This window comes from Kogia breviceps, chromosome 4 (assembly GCF_026419965.1).
Source record: "Kogia breviceps isolate mKogBre1 chromosome 4, mKogBre1 haplotype 1, whole genome shotgun sequence".
NCBI lineage: Eukaryota > Metazoa > Chordata > Mammalia > Artiodactyla > Physeteridae > Kogia > Kogia breviceps.
In genome coordinates, this window is record NC_081313.1 from 82,601,807 (window position 1) to 82,628,901 (window position 27,095).

Genomic DNA, 27,095 nt, shown 5'->3' on the forward strand with positions numbered 1-27,095 from the left:
ATATTATTAAATCAGTAAATATTTATCAAGAAGCACAGAAAAAATACAGGATAGAAAATACAGAAAAGATAGTAAAGGAGCAAGAATACATTAAAAAAAAACCCCACAAAGGCCTACCATACATGTAATTGGAGTAACTGGAGTCCCAGGAGAGGAGACAATAGGGCAGAAGTTATATTAATAATCACAGGAAATATTCTAAAACCAATGAAAAATATCAAGCAATATATTCGTGAAGTCATATAAGTTCAAAACAGATGAAATAAATGGAATCTTGCACCTATACACTCATAGTAAATAAAACAAATGAAAATCAAATACAAGAAAAATCTTAAAAATGGTAAACATACATAAGAAACAGTGGAAGTGAATACAGTAGAATAGCACTTTTAAAGTACTGAAAGAAAATTAATGGCCAACTAATTATCTATTCCCAGTGAAAATATTCATCAGGGAAAAGGGAAAAAAACTAGATGAAAAACTAAGAGAATTCATCACAAGCAGACTGTTCCAGTAAATTAACTCAAGATTGTTCTTCAAGTTAAAGGAGAATGATCCCAGACTGAAACTCAGAGTAGCAAAGGAAAGAAGAGTAATAAAAAAAGGTAAACATGTTTATAAAAGTGGATCAATATTTTTAAATAAAACAATAATACTTATTTCAGGAATTTAAATATAGAAGGGATTACAGTACACAAAATAATTGAATAAATGTTGGGAAAGGAAGAAATTTAAAGGGTTTTAAGACCTATGTGATGATTAGGAATGTGGTAAAAGTATCAATTAACATTAGAATTACATAAAATCAAGTTTGCATATAAGGTAATTAGCAGATGAACAGTAAAAGAGCATATACCTGGGAAGTTAATCGAGGGGAGAAATGAAATAATAAATATTAAATTCTCAAAAAGAAAGAAAAACAGGGCAAGAAATAAGAGTGTAGAGCAGATAGGAAGCACATATTAAGATGAAAGATTTAAACACAAAATAACATTAAATGAATTTAAAAGTTCCATTAAAGGACAAAAATTGTAACCCCCAAAAAAGCATTTAAAGAGGAAAAGGTTGTGAGGCTAGAGATACTGTGTAACCACTTTTTTCCTTCATTCTAATAGGTAGCAAATTTTGACTGTTTTCATTTTGCCCATTTTCGCCTTGTTACATAAAATTGTTTCACATAGAGGAAGGCATTCTACCAGTAATATATACTATTTTAAAAGAAAGAAAGAAGGGAGGAAGATTTTGGAAATGGGGAAATGTATACAAATATAAAAAGCATACAAAAGGATTTCAATCAACAAAACCTAATTATCCAATGAAAAGTATCAGTTATCTGATATTGAAAAAAATTAAAATGAGTTTCCCAGTTTTGTTACTTTTTGGTTTTTTCCTTTACTTTCAAAAATTACCATTCAATGAATTGCTTCAGTGCAAGAAAAAGATAAGGTAGCAGGCCTTGTGGCTGCTAGCTTTATAAAGACCTGCTTGCAAGTTTGGCTCTCGTCTGGCATCTGGGATCTTAAATGTCCAGAGGGGTGCCACAGTTCCCTAACTAATAAAGGTGGCTCATTGTGCTCAAACTGTTTGTAAAAATAATGTGGTTTTGTTGAACACTTGTATTCCTTCTGAGAGTCTAGAAATTTTCTATGTGCAAGGCAGAGGGTTCCTACATGATCGACTACCAATAAAATCCTTGGGCGTTGAATCTCTAATGAACTTAGCTGGTAGAAAACATTTCATACATGTTGTCACATCTCCTGGCTGGAGAAATTAATTTCAATCCGTAGGGCTCCATGAGGAGGGAGTGGACTCTTGTAAGCTTGCAGCTGGTTGTCTCTACTTCACCTCATGTACCTTTTCCCTCTGCTGATTTTGCTTTGTATCTTTCTGCTGTGATAAATCATAGCCCTGAGAACTGTCAAGTCCTAGAGAATTTCAAATCTGGGATGGTCTCATGGGCCTTCATCCCACCCTCCCATGCTTAAATAATTTTTGAATAACTTCATATTTTGTGTGTTACTAAAATATAAAGATTGAAATTGTTTTATGAGAAGTACTGATTTAGAAGAGGACCTCAGAAAGAAAATCTGTGAACTGGAAGAGTGAAAAGCATCACTAGTAGCTAATTGAAATAAAAGCACTGTTAAATTAGTAAATGGAGAAGTTGTACAGATCAGCCAGAAAGTGTAAAGAGAGAGCATCAGATCTTGCGGAGATACCAAAGCAAAGCAAGTAGAGAAAACAAGTAGAAGTGTAGTGGTTTCCATATTAGAGATGAGCCTTAGAGATTAGTACCCTCTATCAGGGCTGCATTGAACACACTTGACTTCCAGTGACTATGGCAATAGGTCTTTGTTATAGACTGAAAGTTTGTGTCACCCCAAAATTCATATGTTGAAACCTAATTCCCAATGCAATTATATTTGGAGGTGGGGCCTTTGGGAAGTGATTAGGTCATAAGAGTGGAGCCCTCAAAAAGGGATTAGTGTGCCCTTAAAAGAAGGCCCCAGAGAGCTCCCTTGTCCCTTCTGCCACAGCTAAAAGTCAGCTGTCTACGAACCAAGAAATGGGCCCTTACCAGATACTAAATCTATGGGTACCCTGATCTTGTATTTCTCAGCCTCCAGGATTGTGACAAATAAATTTCTCTTGCTTGGAAGCCAAATAGTCTATGGTATTCTGTTATAGTAGTCCAAATGGACTAAGTCCCCTACATTAGAATAATAGACTGATAAAGTGAAAATTCATGTGCAAATAAATTACACATTAATTTGGATGTAGGGCCATGCATGGTTTAGTTAACTCTACCTTCCAGGAACTTCAGGGATGGAATTTAAGAGAAACTTGTACTGCTAAGAATTAGTTCACAAAGGAAAAATATTGAGTCATACATAAAAAGCATTAATCTGAAATGGAGAACTCCGCAGGAATTTCTGAGTACCATTGTGTGGGTTTCTTTTGTTGACTCTAGTCAAGTCCACATAGAATGAAGTAAGTCAGTAGAACAGCAGAGCTCTATCCCCACACCTGTGTAAATTAGCCTGGGGTACATTCCAGCAATCTAGACAGCTTACTGCTTGGATGGCACTTCCAGGAAGGCTGGCATGCCCCCCACAGAAAACAGAGCAGGATGTCAATAAAAATCGTAACTGCATTCAACTGAAGGACATGATACATCAGCATATAATTAAACAAAAAAAGTAATATTGCATTTATCAAATGTAAATACCTATGAAATCACAACTTCTTAATAAGTGTATGTTATGCTTTACTTATAAATTAAACAAGCAATAAGATAAAATGAAACTGAGACATTTACATTACAGAGCAAACTTACCTATATAGAGAGAAGATTTGTGGGTGGGCACAGAATCATCAATAAAGGCTGTTCCTAGGGTATAAAGAGGAGTTCCTCCTGTTCCCAGCAATAGTTGTCCCAAAATAAAGACATACAAGTAGTAGAAAAGTGAAGAACTTGAAGCAGTACAGCTCGTTTTATTCTTTGCTGTTAAGCATGTATCTTTAGGGGAAAAAAAATTGTGAATTTATCAAAATTTTAGCTAATAATTTAAATATCTTACAAATTATACTTGCCTAACATAACCTTCCTTATTTCTTCCAATCACTTCATTTTGATTATACTTAAAATATTTAAAAATACATACATTATTAAAGAAAATTTATGAAACATTACATCAAAATTTAGAAAATACAGAACAAAACTGAGAAACATTACTTAAGAACCAAAATTAACAAATTGTGTAAACACAAGTGAATCAAGTGGTGCCAGGGAAGGATAGTTTTCAAATTGAAGGGAAAAAAAACACTAGACTTGATATTTTTACAAGTCATAAATACAATATGACCACCGTATTGATTTTCTTTAAAAAGATTTTTTTTGTCACCATATTGATTTTATCAATCAGCATCTTAAACACATTTGAAAAGTGTACTTAGACTATAGGATATTTTGGCCAAAACAGTAATTCTCAGTATTCACTAATGAGACTCCCATGGGGGCACAGTAGTTAAGAATCCGCCTGCCAATGCAGGGGACATGGGTTCGAGCCCTGATCCGGAAAGATCCCATATGCCGCTGAGCAACTAAGCCCATGAGCCACAATTACTGAGCCCACGTGCCACAACTACTGAAGCCCGTGCGCCTAGAGCCCATTCTCTGCAACAAGAGAAGCCACCGCAATGAGAAGCCTGTGCACCGCAACCAAGAATAGCCAACGCTCGCCGCAACTAGAGAAAGCCTGCGCACAGCAACGAAGACCCAACGCAGACAAAAATTAATTAATTAATTTTAAAAAATATTCACTACAAAGCAGTAATATTTAGAAGTTATGTCTACTTCTTTTTTACAGGTCAAACTATTTTATTACATTTATATTTTGAAGCAATCTTTGGGTCCATAGGATGTTTTTCTGAATATTTTAAAAGGAAAAATTATCTTTTTTTTTTCTTTTTTTCCTTTTATTGAAGTATAGTAGATTTACAATGTTGTGTGACTTTCTGGTATTTAGCAAAGTGACTCACTTAAACATATATATATTCTTTTTCATATTCTTTTCCATTATGGTTTATTACAGGATATTGAATGTATTTAGTTCCCTGTGCTATACAGTAGGACCTTTTTGTTTATCTATTTTTATATAGATTGTATCTGCTAATCCCAAACTCTTAATTTATCCCTCCCCCACCCACTTTCCCTAAGGGGGGTAACCCTAAGTTTGTTTTCCATGTCTGGGAGTCCGTTTCTGTTTTATAAATAAGTTCATTTGTATTGTATTTTAGATTCCACATATAAATGATATCATATGGTATTCATCTTTCTCTTTCTGGCTTACTGCACTTACTATGATAATCTCTAGGTCCATCCATGTTACTGCAAATGGCATTATTTCATTGTTTTTTATGGCTGAGTAGTATTCCATTTTATGTATAGAGTCTTCTTTATCCATTCATCCATCAATGTACATTTATGTTGCTTCCATGTCTTGGCTATTGTAAATAGTGCTGCTATTAACATTGGGGTACATGTATCTTTTCAAATTACAGTTTTCTCTAAATATATGCCCATGAATGGGACTGCTAGATCATGTGGCAACTCTGTTTTTAGTTTTTTAAGGAACCTTCATACCGTTTCCACAGTGGTTGCACCAATTTACATTCCCACCAACAGTGTAGGAGGGTTCCCTTTTCTCCACACCCTCTCCAGCACTTGATATTTGTAGATATTTTAATGATGGCCATTTTAACCAGTGTGAGGTGATACCTCATTGTAGTTTTGATTTGCATTTCTCTAATAATTAGTGATATTGAGCATCTTTTCATAAACCTATTGGCCATGTGTATGTCTTCTTTGGAGAAATGTGTATTTAGGTCTTCTGCCCATTTTCTGATTGGGTTGTGTTTTTTTGTTATTGAGTTGTATGAGCTGTTCATATATTTTGGAAATTAAGCCCTTGTTGGTCACATCATTTGCAAATATTTTCTCCCACTCTGTAGGTTGTCTTTTTGTTTTCTTTATGGTGTCCTCTGCTGTGCAAAAGCTTATATGTTTGATTAGGTCCCATTTGTTTATTTCTGCTTTTATTTCTGTTGCCTTGGGAGACTGACCTAAGAAAACATTGCTACAATTTATGTTAGGGAATGTTCTGTCTATGTTCTCTTCTAGGAGTTTTATGGTGTCATGTCTCGTATTTAAGTCTTTAAGCCATTCTGAGTTTATTTTTGTGTATGGTGTGAGGGAGTGTTCTAACTTCATTTATTTATATGTGGCTGTCCAGCTTTTCCAACACCACTTGCTGAAGAGACTGTCTTTTTCCCATTGTATATTCTTGCCTCCTTTGTCGAAGATTAATTGACTGTAGGTGCGTGGGTTTTTTCCTAGGGTCTCCATTCTGTTCCATTGATCCACGTCTGTTTTTGTGCCAGTACAACACTGTTTTCATTACTGTAGCTTTGTAGTATTGTCTGAAGTCTGCGAGGGTTATGCCTCCAGCTTTGTTCTTTTTCCTCAGAATTGCTTTGACAGTTCTGGGTCTTTCATGGTTCTGTATAAATTTTAGTATTATTTGTTCTAGTTCTGTGAAAAATGTCATGGATAATTTGATAGGGATTGCATTAAATCTATAGACTGCTTTGTGTAATATGGCCACTTTAACAATATTAATTCTTCCAGTCCAAGAGCATGGGATATCTTTCCATTTCTTTAAATTATCTTCAGTTTTCTTTATCAGTGTTTCATAGTTCTCAGCATGTAAGTCTTTCACCTCCTTGGTCAGGTTTATTCCCAAGTATTATATATATATTTTAAAATGCAATTTTAAAAGGGATTGTCTTTTTACTTTCCCTTTCTGATAAGTTATTGTTAGTGTAAAGAAATGCAACAGATTTCTGTGTGTTAAACTTGTATTCTGCTACCTTGCTGAATTCTTTTACCAGTTATAGTGGCTTTTGTGTGGAGTCTTTATGATATGATATATCATATCATGTCATCTGCATATAATGATAATTTTACTCTTCCTTTCCAATTTAGATACCTGAAAAATGGTTATCTTTAGGATTTGATTAAAATCTTTTTAAAAAATCACATTCAAAGCCTGGGTATTAAAGTAAATCCATATTTCCTAAACTCACCATATAATAGTAATGAACTAAGAGATTTGTTAAAAATATATTTCCAACCCTTTCCCTTTGAATCTGGTGTAGTATCCAGGAATTTTCATTTTAACAATGGCCTCAGCTAATTCTATTTTCATTTCCTTGATATCACATCAAGATTTATTATTTCCTGATTGATGAGACATAAGGCCCCTAAAGCACCAATCCTGAATATTCTTTAATTGGTTCACTGTCATCAAATTTTCAGATGCAAATTCTATGCATAAAAATAATTTTTAAAATTTTGTATTTAAAATATACTCTATAATACTGTATATATTCATGTTATAAGAGGTTGATGGATATTTTGGCAGATAATTTATTTATATTTATAACTGGGCTAGGTCTGCATTATTTGTGATATTTCCCTGGTCATGTCAAACATTTGAATTATAATTCTTGGTTTCAATATTCACTTTCCTGGAGGTAGTAGATTAGACTAACAATCTCTTATTATTTGCTTTGCTATTTGCAAATTGTTCATTTTGCAAAACTGAACATATGTACATGCATTATTGGTTTACTATTTTCTCCTATTTCCTTTTTATAATAGGTAAATTGCCTTTAGGAAAATATCTTTCTGTAGTAATCTGATAGACTCTTTGATTATGAGTATTCTGCGGGGTTTTGGTGTTTTTTTGTTTCTCCCAGAGGAAGTAATCAATGGGTTTCAACCTGCTTCTTTAAATAAATTTTAAATAAAACAGAAGAATACCAAGAAAAAATCCAAGCTCTCCCTTACCTCTGCCTGCCTCTATTTATGCTCTCCCACGTCACTGAGATGAAGGCAATAACCCCTGTTAACAGTTCCTTTGATCATTTTTCAGACATTTCCTCATACATTCACATGTTCTATATACATTTATATTTTTACATATGTATGATCATACTAAACATACTATCCTTATATTCAACAACTTCCAGTTTTCACTTCTTATATCCTAGAAATTCTTGATGTTGGAACTTAAAGCTGTATTTGGCACTGTTATAATATTCCACAGCATAAATGTGATTTATTTACCAAGTCCACAACTTCTTTTTTTTTTTTTTTAAGTTTGCTTGTATGCTTTCTTTTTAACATCTTTATTGGAGTATAATTGCTTTACAGTGTTGTTAGTTTCTGCTGTATAACAAAGTGAATCAGCTATATGCATACATATATCCCCATATCCCCTCCCTCTTGCATCTCCCTCCCAACTTCTATTTAATAATTAATAATATAACATATTATTAATATTATATTATACATACATTTAGGTCAAAACAATGTTATGATGAATATTTTTAAAATTTATCTTGGCATATTTATGCAAGCCTATTGTAGGACAGGTTCCAAAAAGTAAAACTGCCAGGTCAATGTGTATAAATATTTATATTTGATTTGCCAAGTTGCCATGACAAAGTTATAAATATATGCATTCCCATTAGCAATGCAGCAACACTTTTGAAAAAATCTTCAGTGAACTTAAGCATTTTTCTGTATGTTTATTGGCCACCTGCATGTTTTTCTGTGAACTAACTTCTCAAATTTACTTCAGAGCTTCTGAGTTTGATATCTGACTTATAAAAGTCTTCCCTTTCTCCATGATTACATATAAATTTATTTATGTTGGGTTTTATCCTAGCATTTTTACTACTTTATTTTTTAATTCATATGTAATATATTTTAGTGGGAAAAGACAGGGATTACAGCATTGTGTTGGATTAACCAAAGAGTACATATTTTGTTAGATTTCCTATGTATGGGTTTATTTCTGGATAATCAGTTTCATGTCACTGCTCTTTGCAGTCCCTCTCCACAGATCTGTTTTAAGTACTTCAGCTGTCTAAGGTTTGTGGGTATCAATATTTCAGCCCGGCTATATCCCATTTTACAGTACTACACGAAAGGCTCTGTAACAGTTAACAGATCTTATTTTATCATTTTTCCCAAATAAACAGGGCCTAAGATCTACTTATGAAAACTACTGTATCCAATATATTACTCTCTCTGCATTACTGCTGAATAATTTCCTTCTTTTACTTTTCCTAGAATTGATAAAAATTGGTAATGAGATGTCAAGCCACAGAAAGGCATGGATGTATCTTAAATGTTTATTGCTAAGTGAAAGAATCCAGTCCACGAAGGATACATACTTTATAATTTCAAATATATGACAATCTGGAAAAGTAAAACCATAGAAATAGTTGCCAAGGGAAGAGGGGAGGGAGGGTTGAACAGATGAAGCACCACAGGAGTTTTTTTTAGGGTAGTGAAACTATACTTTAAGATGGTTTGATTGTGGATATACGACACTAGTCATATATTTGACTAGTATTTGTCAAAATACATTGAACTTTATAGCGCAAAGAGTGAACTTCACACAAATTTTTAAAAATCATTTAAGAGGCCAAAAGTTTCCAGGATGAAAGGCAGAATGTGACAAAAGGATCTAACTGTAATACAAATGTATGAAACAACCTCACTAAGGAGAGTGGGGGTAAGGGTGCTGACCTAAGTAACTTTGGAATGAATGGAGTCTGCAAGACTAAAGGCAAAAGTAACTATATATAATCACTGTATTCTAGATGATAAAGTTATTTCACATTCCGTAATTAAAGAAACCAGGGCCCACTGGAGAAATAGCTGATTTTAGGACTGGAGCAGGAAATATATAGGATGAGCCTGCCGCACCTCAGAGTGCAAGAAAATAAAGAAACTAAACAAAAATATCTGCAATGATGGAGGTATGTCAAAGGTACACAGGAGCCAACCGAAAAAACTACAGGTAGACAAAGCTGGAATAATTTGAGCAATGAAATGAAGTTGCATTGGATTATAATCTAATGTAAAATATAAATCCATGCAGCCACACTGAAAAAAAAATAATTGAATAAATAAATCAATGTGGGAGAAGAGACAAATGTCTAATGCAGAATAACTCCAAGTAATTTATGTAGATACTGCATCCTCAAAGAGATGGCACATAACACTCCATTTCTGAAATGTTGGGTGCACGTAGTGACTTTCTTCCAAATCATATAGTATAGAAAATAGGAAAGAGTTACTTCACAATGGATTAACCTGAAAAATACTACCTGAGTCAGGTGATCAAGGTTATCATCAAGAGTGATAAGTGATGTTGATAGCATGTACCCTTCATATGATGTGATGAAAATGGCAATTTGCCTGTGTGGTCCTCCCCCTGAAAATTCTATAAGCCAGTCTAATCACAGGAAAAACATCAGACAAATCCCAGCTGAGGGACATTTTACAAAATATCTGACCAGCACTCCTCAAAACTGCTATGGTCATCAAAAAAAAGAGAAAAATCTTAGAAATTATCACAGCCACGAAGAGCCAAAGGGACATGACAACTAAATGTAATAAGGTATACTGGCTCAGATCCTAAAATAGAAAAAGGAAACTAGCTAAAACTAAGTAGATCTACATAAAGTTTGGACTTCAGTTAACAAGTAGAAATTTAATAAATGACGTACCAATATTAATTCATTAATCATAAGAAATGCAGCACACAAAGTAAGATGTCAATAATAGGGGAAAATGGTTGTGGTATATATGGAAACTATACTATCTTCAAAATTTTTCTGTAAATCTAAATCTCTTATAAAATTGTATCTTCCATTTTTAGGTACCATGGACAATTCTAAAAAAACCTGACCAAATATTATGCAACAAAAATATCAGTATACAATCCAAAGAGTAAATAACAATAATACTCTATGACCAAAATGGAAAAGAAAAAAGCTAGAAACTTTTAAGACAACAGAAAATGAAAAGGCCCTTCTATATGGAATTCAAAAAAATTTAAAACTCTATTAAACTATTCTTTGATCAAAGAATTATAATTACAAAATTTCTCAGAAATGATATTAGAAACAAACCACATCGAAATTTATATGCTATAACTAAAGTAGTTCTTATAAGAAAACCATCTCATTGAAATCAAAAAAGACCCCTGAAAAAAGAAGTCAAAATAAAAAACATATAAAAATAAATTGCACATTAACGACTTGCCCCCAGCACTAATATCACTGGCACTACATGAGTTTATCACAGAATATCGATGGAGAAGATAACATGCAAAAGAATATCTAGGAAAAAGAAATACTAAAAAAAGCAAGTAATTAAGAGGCATCTCTAATGAAAAGCAATAAAGAATTAACAAAGGGGGGACTTCCCTGGTGGCGCAGTGGTTAAGAATCCGCCTGCCAATGCAGGAGACCTGGGTTCAAGCCCTGGTCCAGGAAGATCCCACATGCCACAGAGCAACTAAGCCCATGAGCCACAACTACTGAAGCCCGCATGCCTAGAGCCCGTGCTCCACAACAAGAGAAGCCACCACAATGAGAAGCCCGCGTACCACAATGGAAGAGTTGGCCCCCGCTCGCCGCAACTAGAGAAAGCCCACGTGCAGCAGCGAAGACCCAATGAAGCCAAAAATAAATAACAAAATAAATTCATTAAAAAAAAATTAACAAAGGAATAGAAATCTGATTAATAAAATGTAATAATAAAATTCACATAAAAATAAATCCTTTGAAATAATCAGTAAAATAAATCACTAGCTAACATAATGAGGAGAAATTACATGTATACAAATAATACATGAAAAAAGGAAATAAACTATGAAGAGAAGAAATTTTTTAAAAATCTCAAGAGACTTAGAAAAAATTACTAGCATATTAATTTGAAAATCTAAAATGGTTAATTACCAAGCCCAGATAGTTTCAGAGATGAATTTTACCAAAACTTTATATATTAAATAATAATCATGGCAATAATAATAAATGATAAACTTAACACTACTTAATCTATTCCAGAACATAGAAACAAGATAAAAATTACCAAAATATTTTTACTGATTACAAATTGATAATAACATGTGAAAAAGATTAACAACACCGAAGAAAACCATAGATCAATCTCATATCTGAATATCAACGCAAAATAATCATAAACAAAATATTAGCAACAAAATCCAACAACATATATAAAAAATACAGCATGTCTTTTTAAAGAAGCACATTAGGAAGTCTACTAAAATTTAACATATTAGATCTAATTAGAAAAATCAAATGATCAGTTTCATAGATTTCAAGTAGACAACTGACAAATTGACAAATGTCAACATAAAATAGTAATAGACATTTCTTTAACATGATCAAACGTATAAGTATATGTGTGTATACATACATGTGTATGTATATGCACACATACAGACTGATAAAATCAGGAGTAAGACAAGGATGTGCCCTAACTCTGCAACTTTTCATACTGTATTGGAAGGAAAGAGAAAGGAACTAGAGGCCTATGAATTGGAAATCAAGAGGTGAAACAATTTCTATTTGCAGAAATTATACTTGTCTCTTTGGAACACTTAATTGGTTCCAGAACCAATGGAAAAACTACTAAAAACAATAAAGGAACTTAGTAAAGTAGTAAAACATAAAATTAATTTTGAAAGAGATTAAAAAAGAATATACAAAAAAATAAGTAAGCTTCACATGCATAAGTTAGATGACATGATGGAAGAAATACCAATGTATAGTAAGAAAGATAAACTAAATACACTTAGAAATAAATGTGAACATCCTATATGAAGAATACTTGTCTACCTAGCATCATTGAGAAGCAAGCAAGGTGGGACAGAACAAGGAACAGTATGTCATAGAGGCATGGTGCCAGAGAAAAATTCTAAATCTGAACAGCAATCTTTCTATGTGGGGGAGAAATAAAAGCTAAATAATTTATTCAGAAGGAACATCTGTCTCAACCAGAGAAAATCCCCACTTGTCCAGACAGAGTTCCAGTCCCTCTCCTGCATGCATACTATGTTATGCAGGACTCTAAAATGGTCCCCAAGATTCCCCATCCTAATCCCTGGGACTGTGAATATGACAACATCACACCTGATTCTGTTACAGTGGCAAAAGGGATTCTGCAGAGTAAGTTCACCTTACTAATTAACTAACTTAAGTTACTAATCGGTTGATTTTGAATTAGTCAGAAAGGAGATTATCTGGCTGTGCTCAACAATCTAATCACATGAGCACTTTAAAAGCAGAAAGCTTTCTGTGGCTGGCAGAGAAGCAATGAGAGAAATTTAAAGCAAAAGGGCTCTGTGAACCTTTGCTGTCTTTGAAGATGGAATGTGGGGAGCTTCTAGGAGCTGAGAGCAACCCCCACTGAAAATCATCAAGGAAATGGGGATCTTGGTTCAACAATTCCAAGAAACTGATATTTCACGACAGTTTAATAAGCTTGGTAAAGAATTCTCTAGAGCCTCAAATGAGAATGCAGCCAGCTGACACCGTGAGTTTGAGACTCTAAGCAGAGAAACCAGAGCTGTGCCAGACTCTTGAACTATGGAGAGTGTAAGATAAAATATTTGTGCTTTTTCAAGTTGGTAAGTTTGTGTAATATGCTATGCAGCAATAGAAACTTAATACAAACATCTTACAAAAAGCTGGCCAAGGAATAATTCACTTCATTCAAAGGTAAATAATAACCAAAAAAGAAAAGCAAATGCACAGCAGAACAATTATCATATTGCCATCCTTTAAAGTGATAAGAACAATTGCTTCCTAAAATCAAAAGGTGAAAACAGGGATTTAATAAACTCATGAATGTGGTGAGATAACGGATTTTTAAAAAAGGAAAAAAAAAAAGGGCTGAAAGAACTCTGGAGAAACATCCCCAAACAGAAATAAAAGTCACATTGCAATGGACAAAAGAGAGACTAGAGATTGTGAGAATTACAAGGACAGACAGAAAAGGCTTGAGAAATACAAACAAAATTAAATGAACAAAACCTAAGACTTAAAAGATTAGAGAGAAAATTATAGAAATGATATTCAGACAAAGAAAATAAACGTGCATAATCAATCAGAATAGAAAATATATACATATATATATATATTCAAAGGTAAAACTTAATAAATGAAGACTGATCTATAATTTTAAAAGGCATAGAAAAACCCTGGAAATTTTGATGCAGAACTTTCAACACTAAAAGTCACTGAATTTTAAAGATGAAGAAAGACTTCTTTGAACAGTCAGGAAAAAAGATAGTCACCCTTAGCTGGCATCAGACTTCTTTAGAGCAACATTAATCACATAAAGGTAGTAAAGGAATGACAAAAAAAATCAGTGAAAGATAATATGACTCAGAAATTTTACACTCAGCCACACTGTTATCCAAATATAAAGGCAAAAGTCAAATATTTAACATATTTAAAATCTCCTAGAATTAACCTTTCCTTTAAAAACAAAAAACAAACAAAAAAACCACTTACTAGAGGGTACATTTCAGCTTACCACGAAATACGTCATTCAGAGATGCGTCATGGGGACCTAAAGACTATTCATATTAAGTAATATTAAATAATTTATTCAATTGTGTCTGTTATAATACAGCTTTACAAGATAGATAGATTTACCCCCTATGTGAATTCTTAAGTATTATTGCTTAAGGAAACTATCTGAACCTCGAATTTCAACTTCTAACGTGAAATCAAAAAATTTCTGACAAAATACTTAACGCTAAATTAAAGGCATGTGATTTGACAATACACCACAAGAGGGAGCTTCTATGTTGTTTATGAACACAGAGGAGTGTTGCCAATAAAATTAAGGCTTTGAATTTCACTTAATGAACCAACCAGCGTCTAGTCCTGCCCAGTAACATGTGCAGGAACGAAAGGCAAAAGGGCAAAAGAAAATCCATATACCAGAATATTTAGAAGTTTAAATATCAAGCTCAGTGCAGCCCTCACCCTCACATAGAGGTCCACAGCCTGCTCCCCGCCAAGCATTTACCTTCAACACCTATAAGTTTAGAGACCACCTTTTCCTCTGGCCCATCTTGCTGCCAGGGGCAGGGAAGGATGTTGCAGTCTTGAGATGGTATTCCACTACCCTAGCCACACTTTTCTGACAGTATTTCCAGGAGGTGCCCGTGCCTCCTGAGAAGCACAGTTTTCTGGGGAACCTGGTCTGCCTAATTACCTGCGTCAGGTACTTTGAGGTGCCTAACTTTAATAAAAGCAACCTCTCTTTCTCTCTTCTCAGGAAGTGACTGTAATTTTCTCCCCCCTGGCTCCACTTCCCATATTCTAACCACTGCCCTGAAAAGGGAGAAGGAGCTGCTGCTTTTGTTTAAACTTGACCGTCCCCAAGTCTACATAGCAGCTTCTGGCCTGGAGATGGTAGTTCATCCCTACCTCCCTCTCCTATAACCTCTGTTCACTTATCCTGTGTACCAATCTTGCAAAAATCTTTCTCACAAAACTTTAAGAGAAGAACAAATTATCTTTGAGTTTCAGGGTCTGTGATATGGGTCCCTCTAAGCACAGGGCTCAGGGCAAGACCCTTCTTGTCCGGACCTAAGGGAGGCAGTTGGTGGCAGGTTTGAGAAAGAGGGGGAAAAAATACTCTTCTTGAAGGTGGGGAGCAACACTCAGAAGTCCAGACTTCCCTTGCCTGAGACAACTGATACAGGAACAGGAGATAGGCCAGGTGGCAGCAGGGAATTCTTGGGCTGCTTTGGTTCATAAAAATAGATAGTGTGGGTGGGAAGAGGCAGCACAAAGAATCTCACAGACAATTTAGGACTCTATATTTATGGGTACTGAAAAGTTGAGAGAGCCTTTGTCTGTGCAGCTAACCCACCTGGGATGCTGACCTGATCACTCACCTCCCATGGGAACCTAACTCAACCAATAAAGTGATTAAAAAAAAAAAAAAAACTATCACGGCATCCATACAAAGATGTTGTAGAAAAAAGACCAACATACTTTCATTAAAATTAAGATTAGGACACGGACCACAAAAATATTTTCATGGAGCAGGTGAAAAATGGCAAAGCAGAAATGAAATAACTTAGAAAAGAAGTGGTGAGAGGAAGAAAGAGGATATGAAGCTTGCACTGGTAGAACTCAGAGAAAAAAGTAAAAGGGAAAAACTAAAATCTCATAGAAAGGAAGATAAAATTGAAAGGGGTACAAGGTGAACGAATTGAGAAAAGTAACAGGCATGTAATACAGAAATTAGAAAAGTGAGTAAAATGAATGATAAAGAAAAAAAGCAGAGGAAATGCTAAGGATATAAGGTGGCCAAAGAAGACCATACATACACATAATTGAAGTATCTAAGAAAAAAAATAATAACATCATGGAACAAAATACTCAGATATGTAGTTTAAGAAAATGTCCCTAAAATGTTAATATGCATGTAAATCTATATACTTCAATCTGCATAACTGGGTGTCAGGGAAACATGACATCAACAGTCATCACCAAGATAGAGCTTCAACTGGACTTTAAAGAGACTCCAAATTTCACAGACATATGGACTCTTGAGAATATTCTTGGTAGAAAATATGAGCAGTATATTATATATCCAGTGTCATGAGCACTTCTAAATGATTTCAGAATACACAGGTGGAAAAAGGCCGCTGAGAACTTAAATAATACAATAATGGATAAGAAATTCCCTAAAAGGCAATGATCAAATTACAAATGTAAAAAGAGAAACAGTGAAGTCACAAAAATGAATAACACCTTGTGCCAAATAACATTAATCTTTAACTACAATGAAATCTATCCTATTTTACTCACGTTGTATTGTTCCAGAGGAAAAAAACTATAAGCTTTCACATACACTTCCTAGCCTAATCTTTACAACTTTCTGCAATCATTTTATCAGTGAAGAAACTGAAGCCCGAAATCACATGCTATGCATAGTCAGATTTTGCAACACAGCCTAATAATCTGATTCCTATTCTTCTGATCCTCCAATATATATATACTCCATGATCTCTGAGCTATAATTTAATGAGCTGAACCATCATCTAAAGAGGTACAAAGGAAGATTTCCCCAAGTATAATTTATAGAACCCTAGGCTTCTGAGAATTTCCATAAGCAAAAGGATGCTTTGGTCAAATTAGTTTGGGAAACACTCTATTATAGCACTTCTCCTCTTAGATTAATAAGCATGCATTTCTATGTAATATGATAAAGTTTTATACATTATTTATTGTATATTCAAGTTGCTTTTTTTCTCCACTGATGTCTAACAGCTCACAGAACTAGTGTTCCATAAAACACACTTTGAAAAATACTGGTTTGAAGTATGACAAAGGTGTCAAGTAAAACAAAACAATCCTAGGTAATTAAAAAATTTAAATGTAACCCCTGTATAGACAGACATAAATCTTAAAGGGTTAGTGTTATCAATGATCGCTTAATGATTCATAGTACCAAGATTCAGGATTTTGCTTCCCACCTTTTCTATTACTACCCATCTCCTTTGGAGTGAACATACACCGTCACAGATGTAGAAACTGTGAGGATGGCTCCAAATCTCAATTTTGAACATCCAGTGTCTTATGTTCTAGTGTTATATTTCTAATGCCAAATTTCTACCTCAACATCTAAAACAAAATTCACAATCTTCACCACAAAACCAACTGCTCTACCTGATTTTCCCATATGTGTTCATAACATCCATTTTCTAGTCATCAAGTTTAAAACACAAAAAGCACTCAATAATATATTCCTTGTCTATAAAGACCATATCATATGCTTTTCCTACTGATATGATACCATACCCATTGTTCAAGTCTAGCTAAAACTCCACTTCCTATTAAAAGCTCTCACCTGAGTTGTCCAAAGGAAACCCTTTCTTCATTTACTAGTATCTTTCTTCATTCAGTGACAATAAGCCTGTATGACTCACTAGGTTCTTGATTTACCATACCTTACTTTTATCTTATCCTCATTTATGTTAATAGAAATAATAATAGTAGTAATACTTATGAGGTGCTTATCTTATGCAAGGTCCCTCACTGGCATACATTATCTTCTCTAATCCCCAGAAAAAAATCCTATGAAAGAGATACTATTATTTTCCTCATTTACAGATGAGTAAAGTCAGGATTGGATTAACTTCAAAATCTCTAAGATTTAAGAGCCTATGTATTTAAGAGATTCATCTCATGGTTAACGGTGACATAAAGTAAAATTAATCAGTTACTTAAATAATTTGGGATATGAATTCAAAACATTTCTTTTTTAAAAAAAATTTTTTTATTTTGCGGTACACGGGCCTCTCACTGTTGTGGCCTCTCCCGTTGCGGAGCACAGCCTCCGGACGCGCAGGCTCAGCGGCCATGGCTCACGGGCCCAGCCGCTCCGCGGCATGTGGGATCTTCCAGGACCGGGGCACGAACCCGTGTCCCCTGCATCAATAGGCGGACTCTCAACCACTGCACCACCAGGGAAGCCCCAAAACATTTCTGTAAGAGCTTCTGACTATCAAGATAGACAAAAACTTTTGATATAAGATCTAACAGTCAACCTCCTTATGGTCTCTAAAATACAAACTTCTGACCTACCAGGCTATTAATCCATTCAAATATATGAAAACCAGAATCCAACATCATGAATATAATAGGAATGACCACAAATGCATAAAAAATATTTTTAACATTAGAAAATTCTATGTATAATCATATACCAAGAAAGTTGAAAATCTCTTAAAAATATTGACTATAAATGATATAAAATTTGAGTGAAGCTATGATTCTGGAATAAATTGAAATGGGAATCAAAAGTGTACCTCTAAAATCAACATATCCAAAATGGTTTTTCTGGAGAATTTATATCAAAGCTCCATCAAAAACAATCAATCCTTGTGTGTTATTTAAATTGTTCCAATAAAAGAAGAAAATAAAAAGTTTCCCAATTTGTTATGAAGTATTAGCACAATTTCACTTCAAATCAGGAGTCATTTGTAAGGAGGAACTTACTTAAATCAAAATATTTGTTAAAAGACTCAAGTTAGAATATGTGTATGGATATTTTTACGTATTAGTTAAGGTTGCAGTAGGACACAGACAAAAGAGATAACTGAAGAAATTTAAAATTTTTGTATGGATGTGGATTGTTTTATCGGTGATTTTTTACAAAGGCAGAGTTAAGGGAACAAACAGTGGGTGCTACTAGGCAGTTACCGACACCCTGCAGCAACGTGGCCTTAGGTAGAGACATACAGCAACTCCCACACTAGGTCTTGTGCAGAGCACTCCAGGGAAATAAGCACAAGAACCTCCTTCTCCACATGCAAAGTCCCACTGGCTGAACCCAGCTAGAAGCTGGAAGGCAAAAGTGCACGGCAATATAGTCCGTGAGGCTTATTCTAATAAAGCAGTAAGACAACTGACAAGCTTGATAATTCTCCTGTCTGTAATCACTTCTTTTTCAATCATCCAGATCATGTTTCCTTTACCTCCTATCTATCCCTTAGTTGGTGAGGGATTTTACAAAGTTCTTACAAGTCTTCAGCTGTTCTGTCTCTATTGGGTTGCCACAGTTTTCCTTTCAACAACTACTGTTGGGTTGGGGATATTAAGAGGCACAGGGGTGAATTCCCTCAGTCCAAAATACACTCCTCCTTGCCTCTGATTAGAGACAACCCAATTTCCCCTTCTTAACGAGGATCCATCACTTCTGTCAGTTCAGTGACCATCTTCTCTTCCTGTTAATTATTTAGTATGAAGACTAAGGCAGGAAACAAAAATTCTGTAGGTGGATTTTTAGGTACAGTAGCAAGAGGCTCCAATCCATTGCCACGCCCTAGTTCACTAGCCTGTGTATGCTGGCTATGGAGGTCCCAGCAACACAGAATGGTTTCTGCCTTATTTAATGCGTATACCATATTCTGTAGAGAAGGAAATCTTATTCTGCAAGTTATAACACAACAGACACTCTTCTACCGAGTCAGCGGCTTCTGGGTGTTGAGGTACATAGTAAGACACACAAGTGAATTTCATGAGCAGAAGTTTATTACCATAATTCTGCTGCAAATGAATTTCTTCATCAGAAGTGATGCTGTATAGGTTATGATAATGAATAAGGCATTTTGTAAGTCAAACAACATTGAGTGTTGGTAGAAGTATTGCAGGCAGTGAAAATAAATTCATATTTAGAATATTTACTTGTCTTAGGAGGACAAATTGCAACCAGGATATATATTTTTTCGTTGCCCTGGGGTATAGTGGTTGCCCTAGGGAATGTTACCAAATCACTGCTCTCAGAACTGGCCCCTGCAATTGGTAAACTGAGCAACCAATCTGCAGTACAGGTAGTTAGACCAGCCATTATGAGGGAAAGGGCATTTTGGGAACCCATGTTTAGCTTCCTTTTACGCTATATGGCCATTTTTTTACATGGGACAATTCCACAAGCACCACAGTGGCTGGGGAAAAACACTGATTGTCACTCACTGGACAGACCATCTTTTCTTCCTGATTGAGAGCCTCTTCTACAAAGGATGCCCTCAAGTGAGTATTAACATGTGGCAAAAATAGCTTTACATTCTAGGCCCATGCCCAGAAGCATACTACAAGTCTCTTGGCTAGAACTCCTCGTACCTTGTAAACAACTTTCATTTTTGTTTTCTTCCAAGCTTCTGACTGGCCAGCTTATCTATTAGTGTTGTGCATGAATCAATATAAATCTGTACCTCAGGCCTTCCCTTCTATCAAGAGAATTTCCACTAACCATTGCCTTTTAGGGACATGCCTGACTGGGGTTTTTCTTCAAAATGTTCATCTTTGGTGGGTGCCAGCAAAAACTCACTGTAAGCCAGGCTACACCTCTTCCTCCCCTGTTAGCCAGCCACAAGGAACTCTGTGAGATCCTTTTAATAAGGACATCTAGGTTTTTGTAGTAAGACCATGCTAACTTCTGCCTATAATAACCTTTCTCCATTGAAAAAGGAAGTGAAAGTCAATAAAAATAAGTAGGCTAGTAGTATGAGATACCTGCCTATATAGTTATTTGTGCCTTCCAAATCTGCTTGCATCTACCAATTCATTTAACAGTGAGATGTCTAATTTTCACATGTCTAATTTTATGATTTGTTACAGTAGATAACATACATTTCATGATGGGGAGTCCAGGTTGAGGTGTTCATAATCCTGTTTACCAGCATTAAGGAGAAAACCAACAGCTGCTTTTCAAAAGGAGAATAGTTAGGCAGAAAAGCTTGGTCTTACTACAGAAACCCAGGGGTCCTCACTGGGTTTTCCCTATTGGAGACTTGCCCGAGGCTTCCTACATCTTCCCTGTCTGCCATAAACACTGTCATAAACACTGTCCATACCTGCTGCAAAAACTTTATCTTGTTCCAGAACTCAGAACTCAGAAAGCCTTTGAGCAACAAAGGTTAATTAAAACAGCCTGTGGAGCAGATAAAATCAAGGCTATGGCCCCACTCCCTGTTAATACCATTGAATGGATTAATGTGGCCCCAAGCAAATACTTTTAATTGGAAAATATGGCTCAAGGAAAAGTACCTAAGGGTATGACTCTCCCATTAGTCTGATAAGCTTAATTAAGACCAGAGAGACAGGAGGTTAAGACAAGATATAATGCAAAACTATGAGTGCAGTTATTGGCAACATATACCTGAAACAATTAGTTTTTGAAACATCTGCACTATCAGTTGAACCATTAGCCTCTTCTAGGAGAGATGATGACAGAATGAGTGTTAAAATGACCCTTAGTTCCCCAATTTCTACAGGCAAGAAACAGGCTGATACAGCTTCTAAGCATCTAAGTAATATATTCTCCATTTGCCCTCTTTAAATATAGCCAAGGATAATTTTTTTAAAAGACCAACAGAGAACAATGAACTACGAAGCCCCTCCCAAGAAGCAGAAGGAGAGTTTACTCAAGGAACAAGCATGACACCTTCCCAGTGGGATTTCAGGATTTCTCTGAATCAGTGACTCCTGTGTATTTTCCCCTTTCCAACCGGTAATGATTATTGTGACAAATACATTAGTTATACATTTCTGTTTTTAAAAGGAGTAAAGAGAGAATGTTATTTGGAAATATAAAGAGAGTCAAATCAACTCAAAATGTATCACAGATTTAAATGGAAAATGGAAAACTATAAACTTTTTGAAGAAAAGAAATAGAAAATCTTTGGGATCTAGGACTAGGGAAAGAATTCTTAGACTCAACAAAAGGAAAAAAGTGATAAACTGAGCCTCACCCAAATTAAAATCTTTTGCTCTGTGAAAAACCCTGTTACGAGGTTGAAAAGGACAAGCTACAGATGAGATGAAAATATCTGCAAACCATCTATCTGACAAAGATCTAGTACTTAGAATACGTAAGTAACTTTCAAAACTCAACAGTAAAAGGTAAACAATATAGTTAGAACATGGGCAAAAAACATGAAAAGATATTACATGAAAGACAAACAGATGGCAAATGAGCACAAGCAAAGATTCTCAACATCATTAGCCATTAGGGAAATGCAGATTAAAAGCATATTAAGATTTTACTACAACCCATCAAAATGGCTAAAATAAAAAATAATGACAGCACCAAATGCTGGCAAGGGTGCAGATAAACTGTATCATTCATACACTGTTGATGGGAATATAAATTGGTACACTCTGGAAAACAGTAGTTTCTCAAAAAACTAAGTAGAGAACTATCACATGACCCATTGGTTTTACTCCTAGGCCTCCATCCCAGAGAACTGAAAAGTATGTTCACACTAAAATCTGTACACAAATGTTCATAACTTTATTTGTAAGAGCCAAAAAACTGGGATCAACCCAAATGTTCTTTAGCAGGTGAATGGTTGAACAAACTATGGTAAATCCATACCATGGAACACTTACTAGTTAGCAATAAAAAGGAATAAGCAACTGATAAATTCAACCCAGATGAGTCTTCACAGAATTATTCTGAATGAAAAAAGCCAACTCCAAAATGTTAAATACTGTATAACTCCCAAAATATAGTAAAATACTGAAACATAAAAATGTTATCATGAGGTGAGTTATAATGGAAAACTTTTAAAATGTAAATATTTATGAGAATCGTTAAAATATAAAATGGAATGCTATGCAAGAATAACAATGCTCACATGCTGCAAACTATGAAAAATATTATACTAACTCTACAAGAAATAGGCACAATAAAAATATTAAGACAATCCCAAAGTTGTTCTCCTTGAGAAAAGAATAATAATGAATTGGGTTTTTTTCTCTTTGTACTTCTTAGTATTATCCAAATTGTCTGCAATGACCAGTAGAACTTTTCTAATCAGAAAAATAAAATGTATTAATAAAAATCACAACAAAGGAGGGTTGATTAAATGTATTATCTATAAAATGAAATAAAATAAAAACAAATATTCTGCAGTTTTGTCTTTTTTAATATTTAATATCCAATATATATTCTAAGTTTTAAAAAAAGTAGATATCTATAAGTTCAAAATCTTGTTTCTTTAAAATGTGCATTTGAACATATATGTGAAAATGTAATATAAAGATGTATGAATATGTATAAAGATTAGTAAGAGGGTATGAGAATGTGTGTGCATGAGTGTGTGTTAATGACTATGTAATGTAAAAGTGTAATTATGCATAACTATTTGTGAATACATGTATGAATGTGTGTATATATTAAAAAGGCTGAACAATACTGAGAGTGTTATGTAGGCTCTGTTATAAAAAAAATTATTTCCTTACTTTTTTATTCCATATATATTCCATTTTTTTCCCTTCTATTCCATTTTTGTTTGTATTTTTCTATCTTCTGATTGGCTTGCAAAGGGACATATTGTGTTTAAAATTAGGAAAAATAATTAAAAATATTTAGAAAGAGTCAACTTGGCTATTTAAAAGGCAATATTTAATATGTCATATTGAGTAGCTCCAATTAATCTGAGCTACAGCAAATAAATTTATTTTCTTATCTCATAAAAAGAATACAATCCTGGAAACATAGCTAATTAAAACCTTTTCTAATATATTACTTTGAAAGTGTTTAGCCAGACTTTTGGGATATGTGAATATCAAGTGGCACCTAAAAAAAATATGTATCATATTGAAAGATTTTTAGTTGTTCATATTACCTTGTAATTACCATTGACAATAAGTAAACAAACCAAGAAAGGCAGTTTTTTTACATTAATACAGCTGTTACTTAATTATCATGAACATCATTTTTATTCATTGCTACTATTTAATGAGTACTTACCCACACCAGGCACCGCCTTATCACTATTTGTGTATAATTTCCTATGAAGTAGCAGTTACTATCCCCATCATGATTTACAGTTGAAGAAACTTGTCCAGGGTCACAAAGTTCTATCATACAGTGCTTGAGCAAAAATTTAAACTGTTTTGTCTGATCTTAATATCCCTGCTATATTACTGCATACTTTCACTCAATGTAATGTGTTATACAGCATTAAAATAAAAGAGAAAAAATACATTAAAACACACATTGGCTATTTGTGCATTTTTAAGAACAGTGACTAAGAAAAAAGAATTTCCTTATTTCTTTCTTACCACAAACCACATTTTTACCAACCATTCTGAGGTAAGCAGAAAGCATTGCTTAATCATTACCTCCCATACATTATACTTGGTTAGACACAACTTTGCCTATGGTCCACTTGAATGTCCTACCAGAGCATTTCCTTTTATTTCATACATGAAGACAAATAAGGGTAATCACTACTAACAGTCTATCAAAAAATAACTCTGACATTTTATCACCACTTTATAAGTACAGTAGATACATAGTGAAATCAATATTTTATCAAGTAATTAAGATGAAAACCAAAAATAAAATATCACTGCATTTTGCTTCTATTTCTGAATATGCTTCTCATTTTAGCTTCCTTTTTCATACTGCAAATTTTTCAGATCCAAAATCTTACCCATAAAGATCATCTATGGCAAATAACTTTTGCCTCTGATAACTTACAATTCTTCCCAAGTCAGTGGCCAAAAGAAAATTATTCTTTATGGAATATATTTATTCCATAAAGCCAAGTTTATGGAAAATGTGAACAGAGAATCCCAGATCACCTTTATCTGCCATTACCTACTCTTACTGACTTCTACAGAAGGACAATTCATCAGACTCCTAATATGCCTCCGTTGAAGGGATCCAGTCGTTCATTTATATATTTGACAACTCAACAAACATTTCTCAGGTACCTACTATTATCACACGCTGCTCTAGGTGCTGGCCATACGGAAGTTTCTAAATTCAACAAGGGCTTCAAAATCACATACTTAGATATAAGACAGCATAGAGCAGATTTTTCCAAAGCCTGTTCGCTGAAACACTAATCTGGAGGAGAAAATGTAAAGTGAGTAGTGGAAGCAGGGTAAAAGGGACAAGCATATCAATGGAGTTCCTGATCAATAAGTTCAGAACTATACATTTCATATTCCCTAACTAAAGAGGCACACAATGCATTCACTTTTACAGTGATGCAATAGAAACGCCTCTTTAACTTTCATCTTTTCCCAAACTCATTGAACTACAGAACCCGAGTTTAACATACTCTTTCTTTATTAGTAATTTTTATTGGAGTATAGTTGCTTTACAATGTTGTGTTAGCCTCCACTGCACAACAAAATGAATCAGCCATACACATACAGATATCCCCTCCCTTTTGGACTTCCCTTCCATTTAGGTTACCACAGTGCATTAGGTAGAGTTTCCTGTGTTATACAGTATGTTCCCATCATTTGTCTACTTTATACATAGCATCAGTAATGTATATGTGTCAATCCCAGTCTCCCAACTTCTCCCTGCCCACTCCTTTCCCCCTTGGTATCCATACATTTGTTCTGTATGTCTATGTCTCTATTTCTGCTTTGCAAATAAGATGATCTATACCATTTTTTCTAGATTCCACACATATGCGTTATCATATGATCTTTTCTTTTCTCTTTCTGACTTACTTCACTCTGTATGACACTCTCTAGGTCCATCCACGTCTCTACAAATGACCCAAGTTCGTTCCTGTTTATGGCTGAGTAATATTCCGTTCTATATCTTAATACCTTCAGAAATTCTGCTCAGCAGATCGTATTTTGAGAAATGTTGGGACGTTACTTTCTCTTGTTCAAGGCCACTCATTTTAAAATTTATACCTATCTGCAAATTATAACTGTGGGCAGAACAGAGTTTGTGCTAACATCTCATTGACACATGCTTTTGTACTTATTTTTCTCAGTGAGTTTCCTCTATTTCAAAAGTTAGGTCATTTGAATTTCAACAAAACTGGCTACACTAAGGTATATAGTATTTCATGATGGGTGTGAAACTCTCATTTTAAAGGAAAATATAAAGCAATAATCCTGAAATGAAAAGAAACCTTTTTCTCTATGCCCACAATTGACTTTACAAAATAAGTAAACACTAAACTGGACACATATTTCCCAGAGGCCAAGCAAAATTAAAGCATCCTGTATCGAACTGGTGGTTGAAAAACTCTAAGATTCTTGGCCCTATGTCTTTTCCAATCTAGGCAAGCATTCCATATTAAAAAAACAAACAAACAAATAAACCTTAAGAATACAAGACAAAGACAAAACAGTAACTAAAAATTAAGTCTGACTTTGAGTCCCGCTCTAATCATTTTCCTAGTTCAACATTTTTAGGTAGTCAGCCTGCATAACCATAGTCCTTTAATGCAGAATTCTCCTCTAAAATATTAGAAATTTAGTGATGAAGCAAAAGGGAAGTGTTGAGAGCTACATTCATTTGAGAGAAAGGGATGGAAAAGAGAAACAAGAAAATAATACAACTTAGGAAAATGTATCCAACTATTGGTCAATAAAGAAAAAGAGCTTTACCGGATTTAGTAATTACTTCTCTACAATTCCTAAGTATTGCTATTTACTAATGGCCCCTGTCGCAAAGTTTCAAAGAGAAGAAAAGATTATTTTGTTTACCAACATTAAATTAACTCATCCAAAGGAAATTAAAAAGTGCTTGGATGAAAACAAAATGTTATGTGGTGAAGATTTATTTATTTATTTATTACATTTTTAAAAATATTTAAAAGTTATATTAAAATGTGATCTGTTGTTAATGGTCTATTAAAATATATCAAAAGTGAGTGGCAAATATGATTTAGTTGAAAATGCTTTATGACATTATTCTATCTTCAGGTAAACACATACCAAAATTAGCCCTTAGAAGCATTTTTCTCTGTTTAATTCCTCCTTTTTCGTGTGTTTGTCCAATAACAAGCAAAACTTCTCTTTGATAAATGTTATCTCCATTCAAAGACAGGTAAACACCTCTAAACCTTATGTGTCCATTAAAACTTCCCTTAAGAAAATACTTTCCCGGGCTTCCCTGGTGGCGCAGTGGTTGAGAATCCGCCTGCCGATGCAGGGGTCACGGGTTCGTGCCCCGGTCCGGGAAGATCCCACATGCCGCGGAGCGGCTGGGACCATGAGCCATGGCCGCTGAGCCTGCGCGTCCGGAGCCTGTGCTCCTCAACGGGAGAGACCACGACAGTGAGAGGCCCGCGTATCACACACCAAAAAAAAAAAAAAAAAAAAAAAAAAAG

General features: G+C 34.6%; 1 protein-coding gene across 1 annotated transcript in view; it reads right to left on the reverse strand.

Moving 5' to 3' along the window:
• Nucleotides 1-27,095, reverse strand: part of SLCO4C1 (solute carrier organic anion transporter family member 4C1) — a 59,518-nt gene that overhangs the window by 21,710 nt on the left and 10,713 nt on the right. Inside the window, exon 3 of the mRNA XM_059063096.2 lies at nucleotides 3,338-3,520. Within this exon, the coding sequence (XP_058919079.1) occupies nucleotides 3,338-3,520 (183 nt within the window). The remainder of the gene's footprint in view (nucleotides 1-3,337; nucleotides 3,521-27,095) is intronic.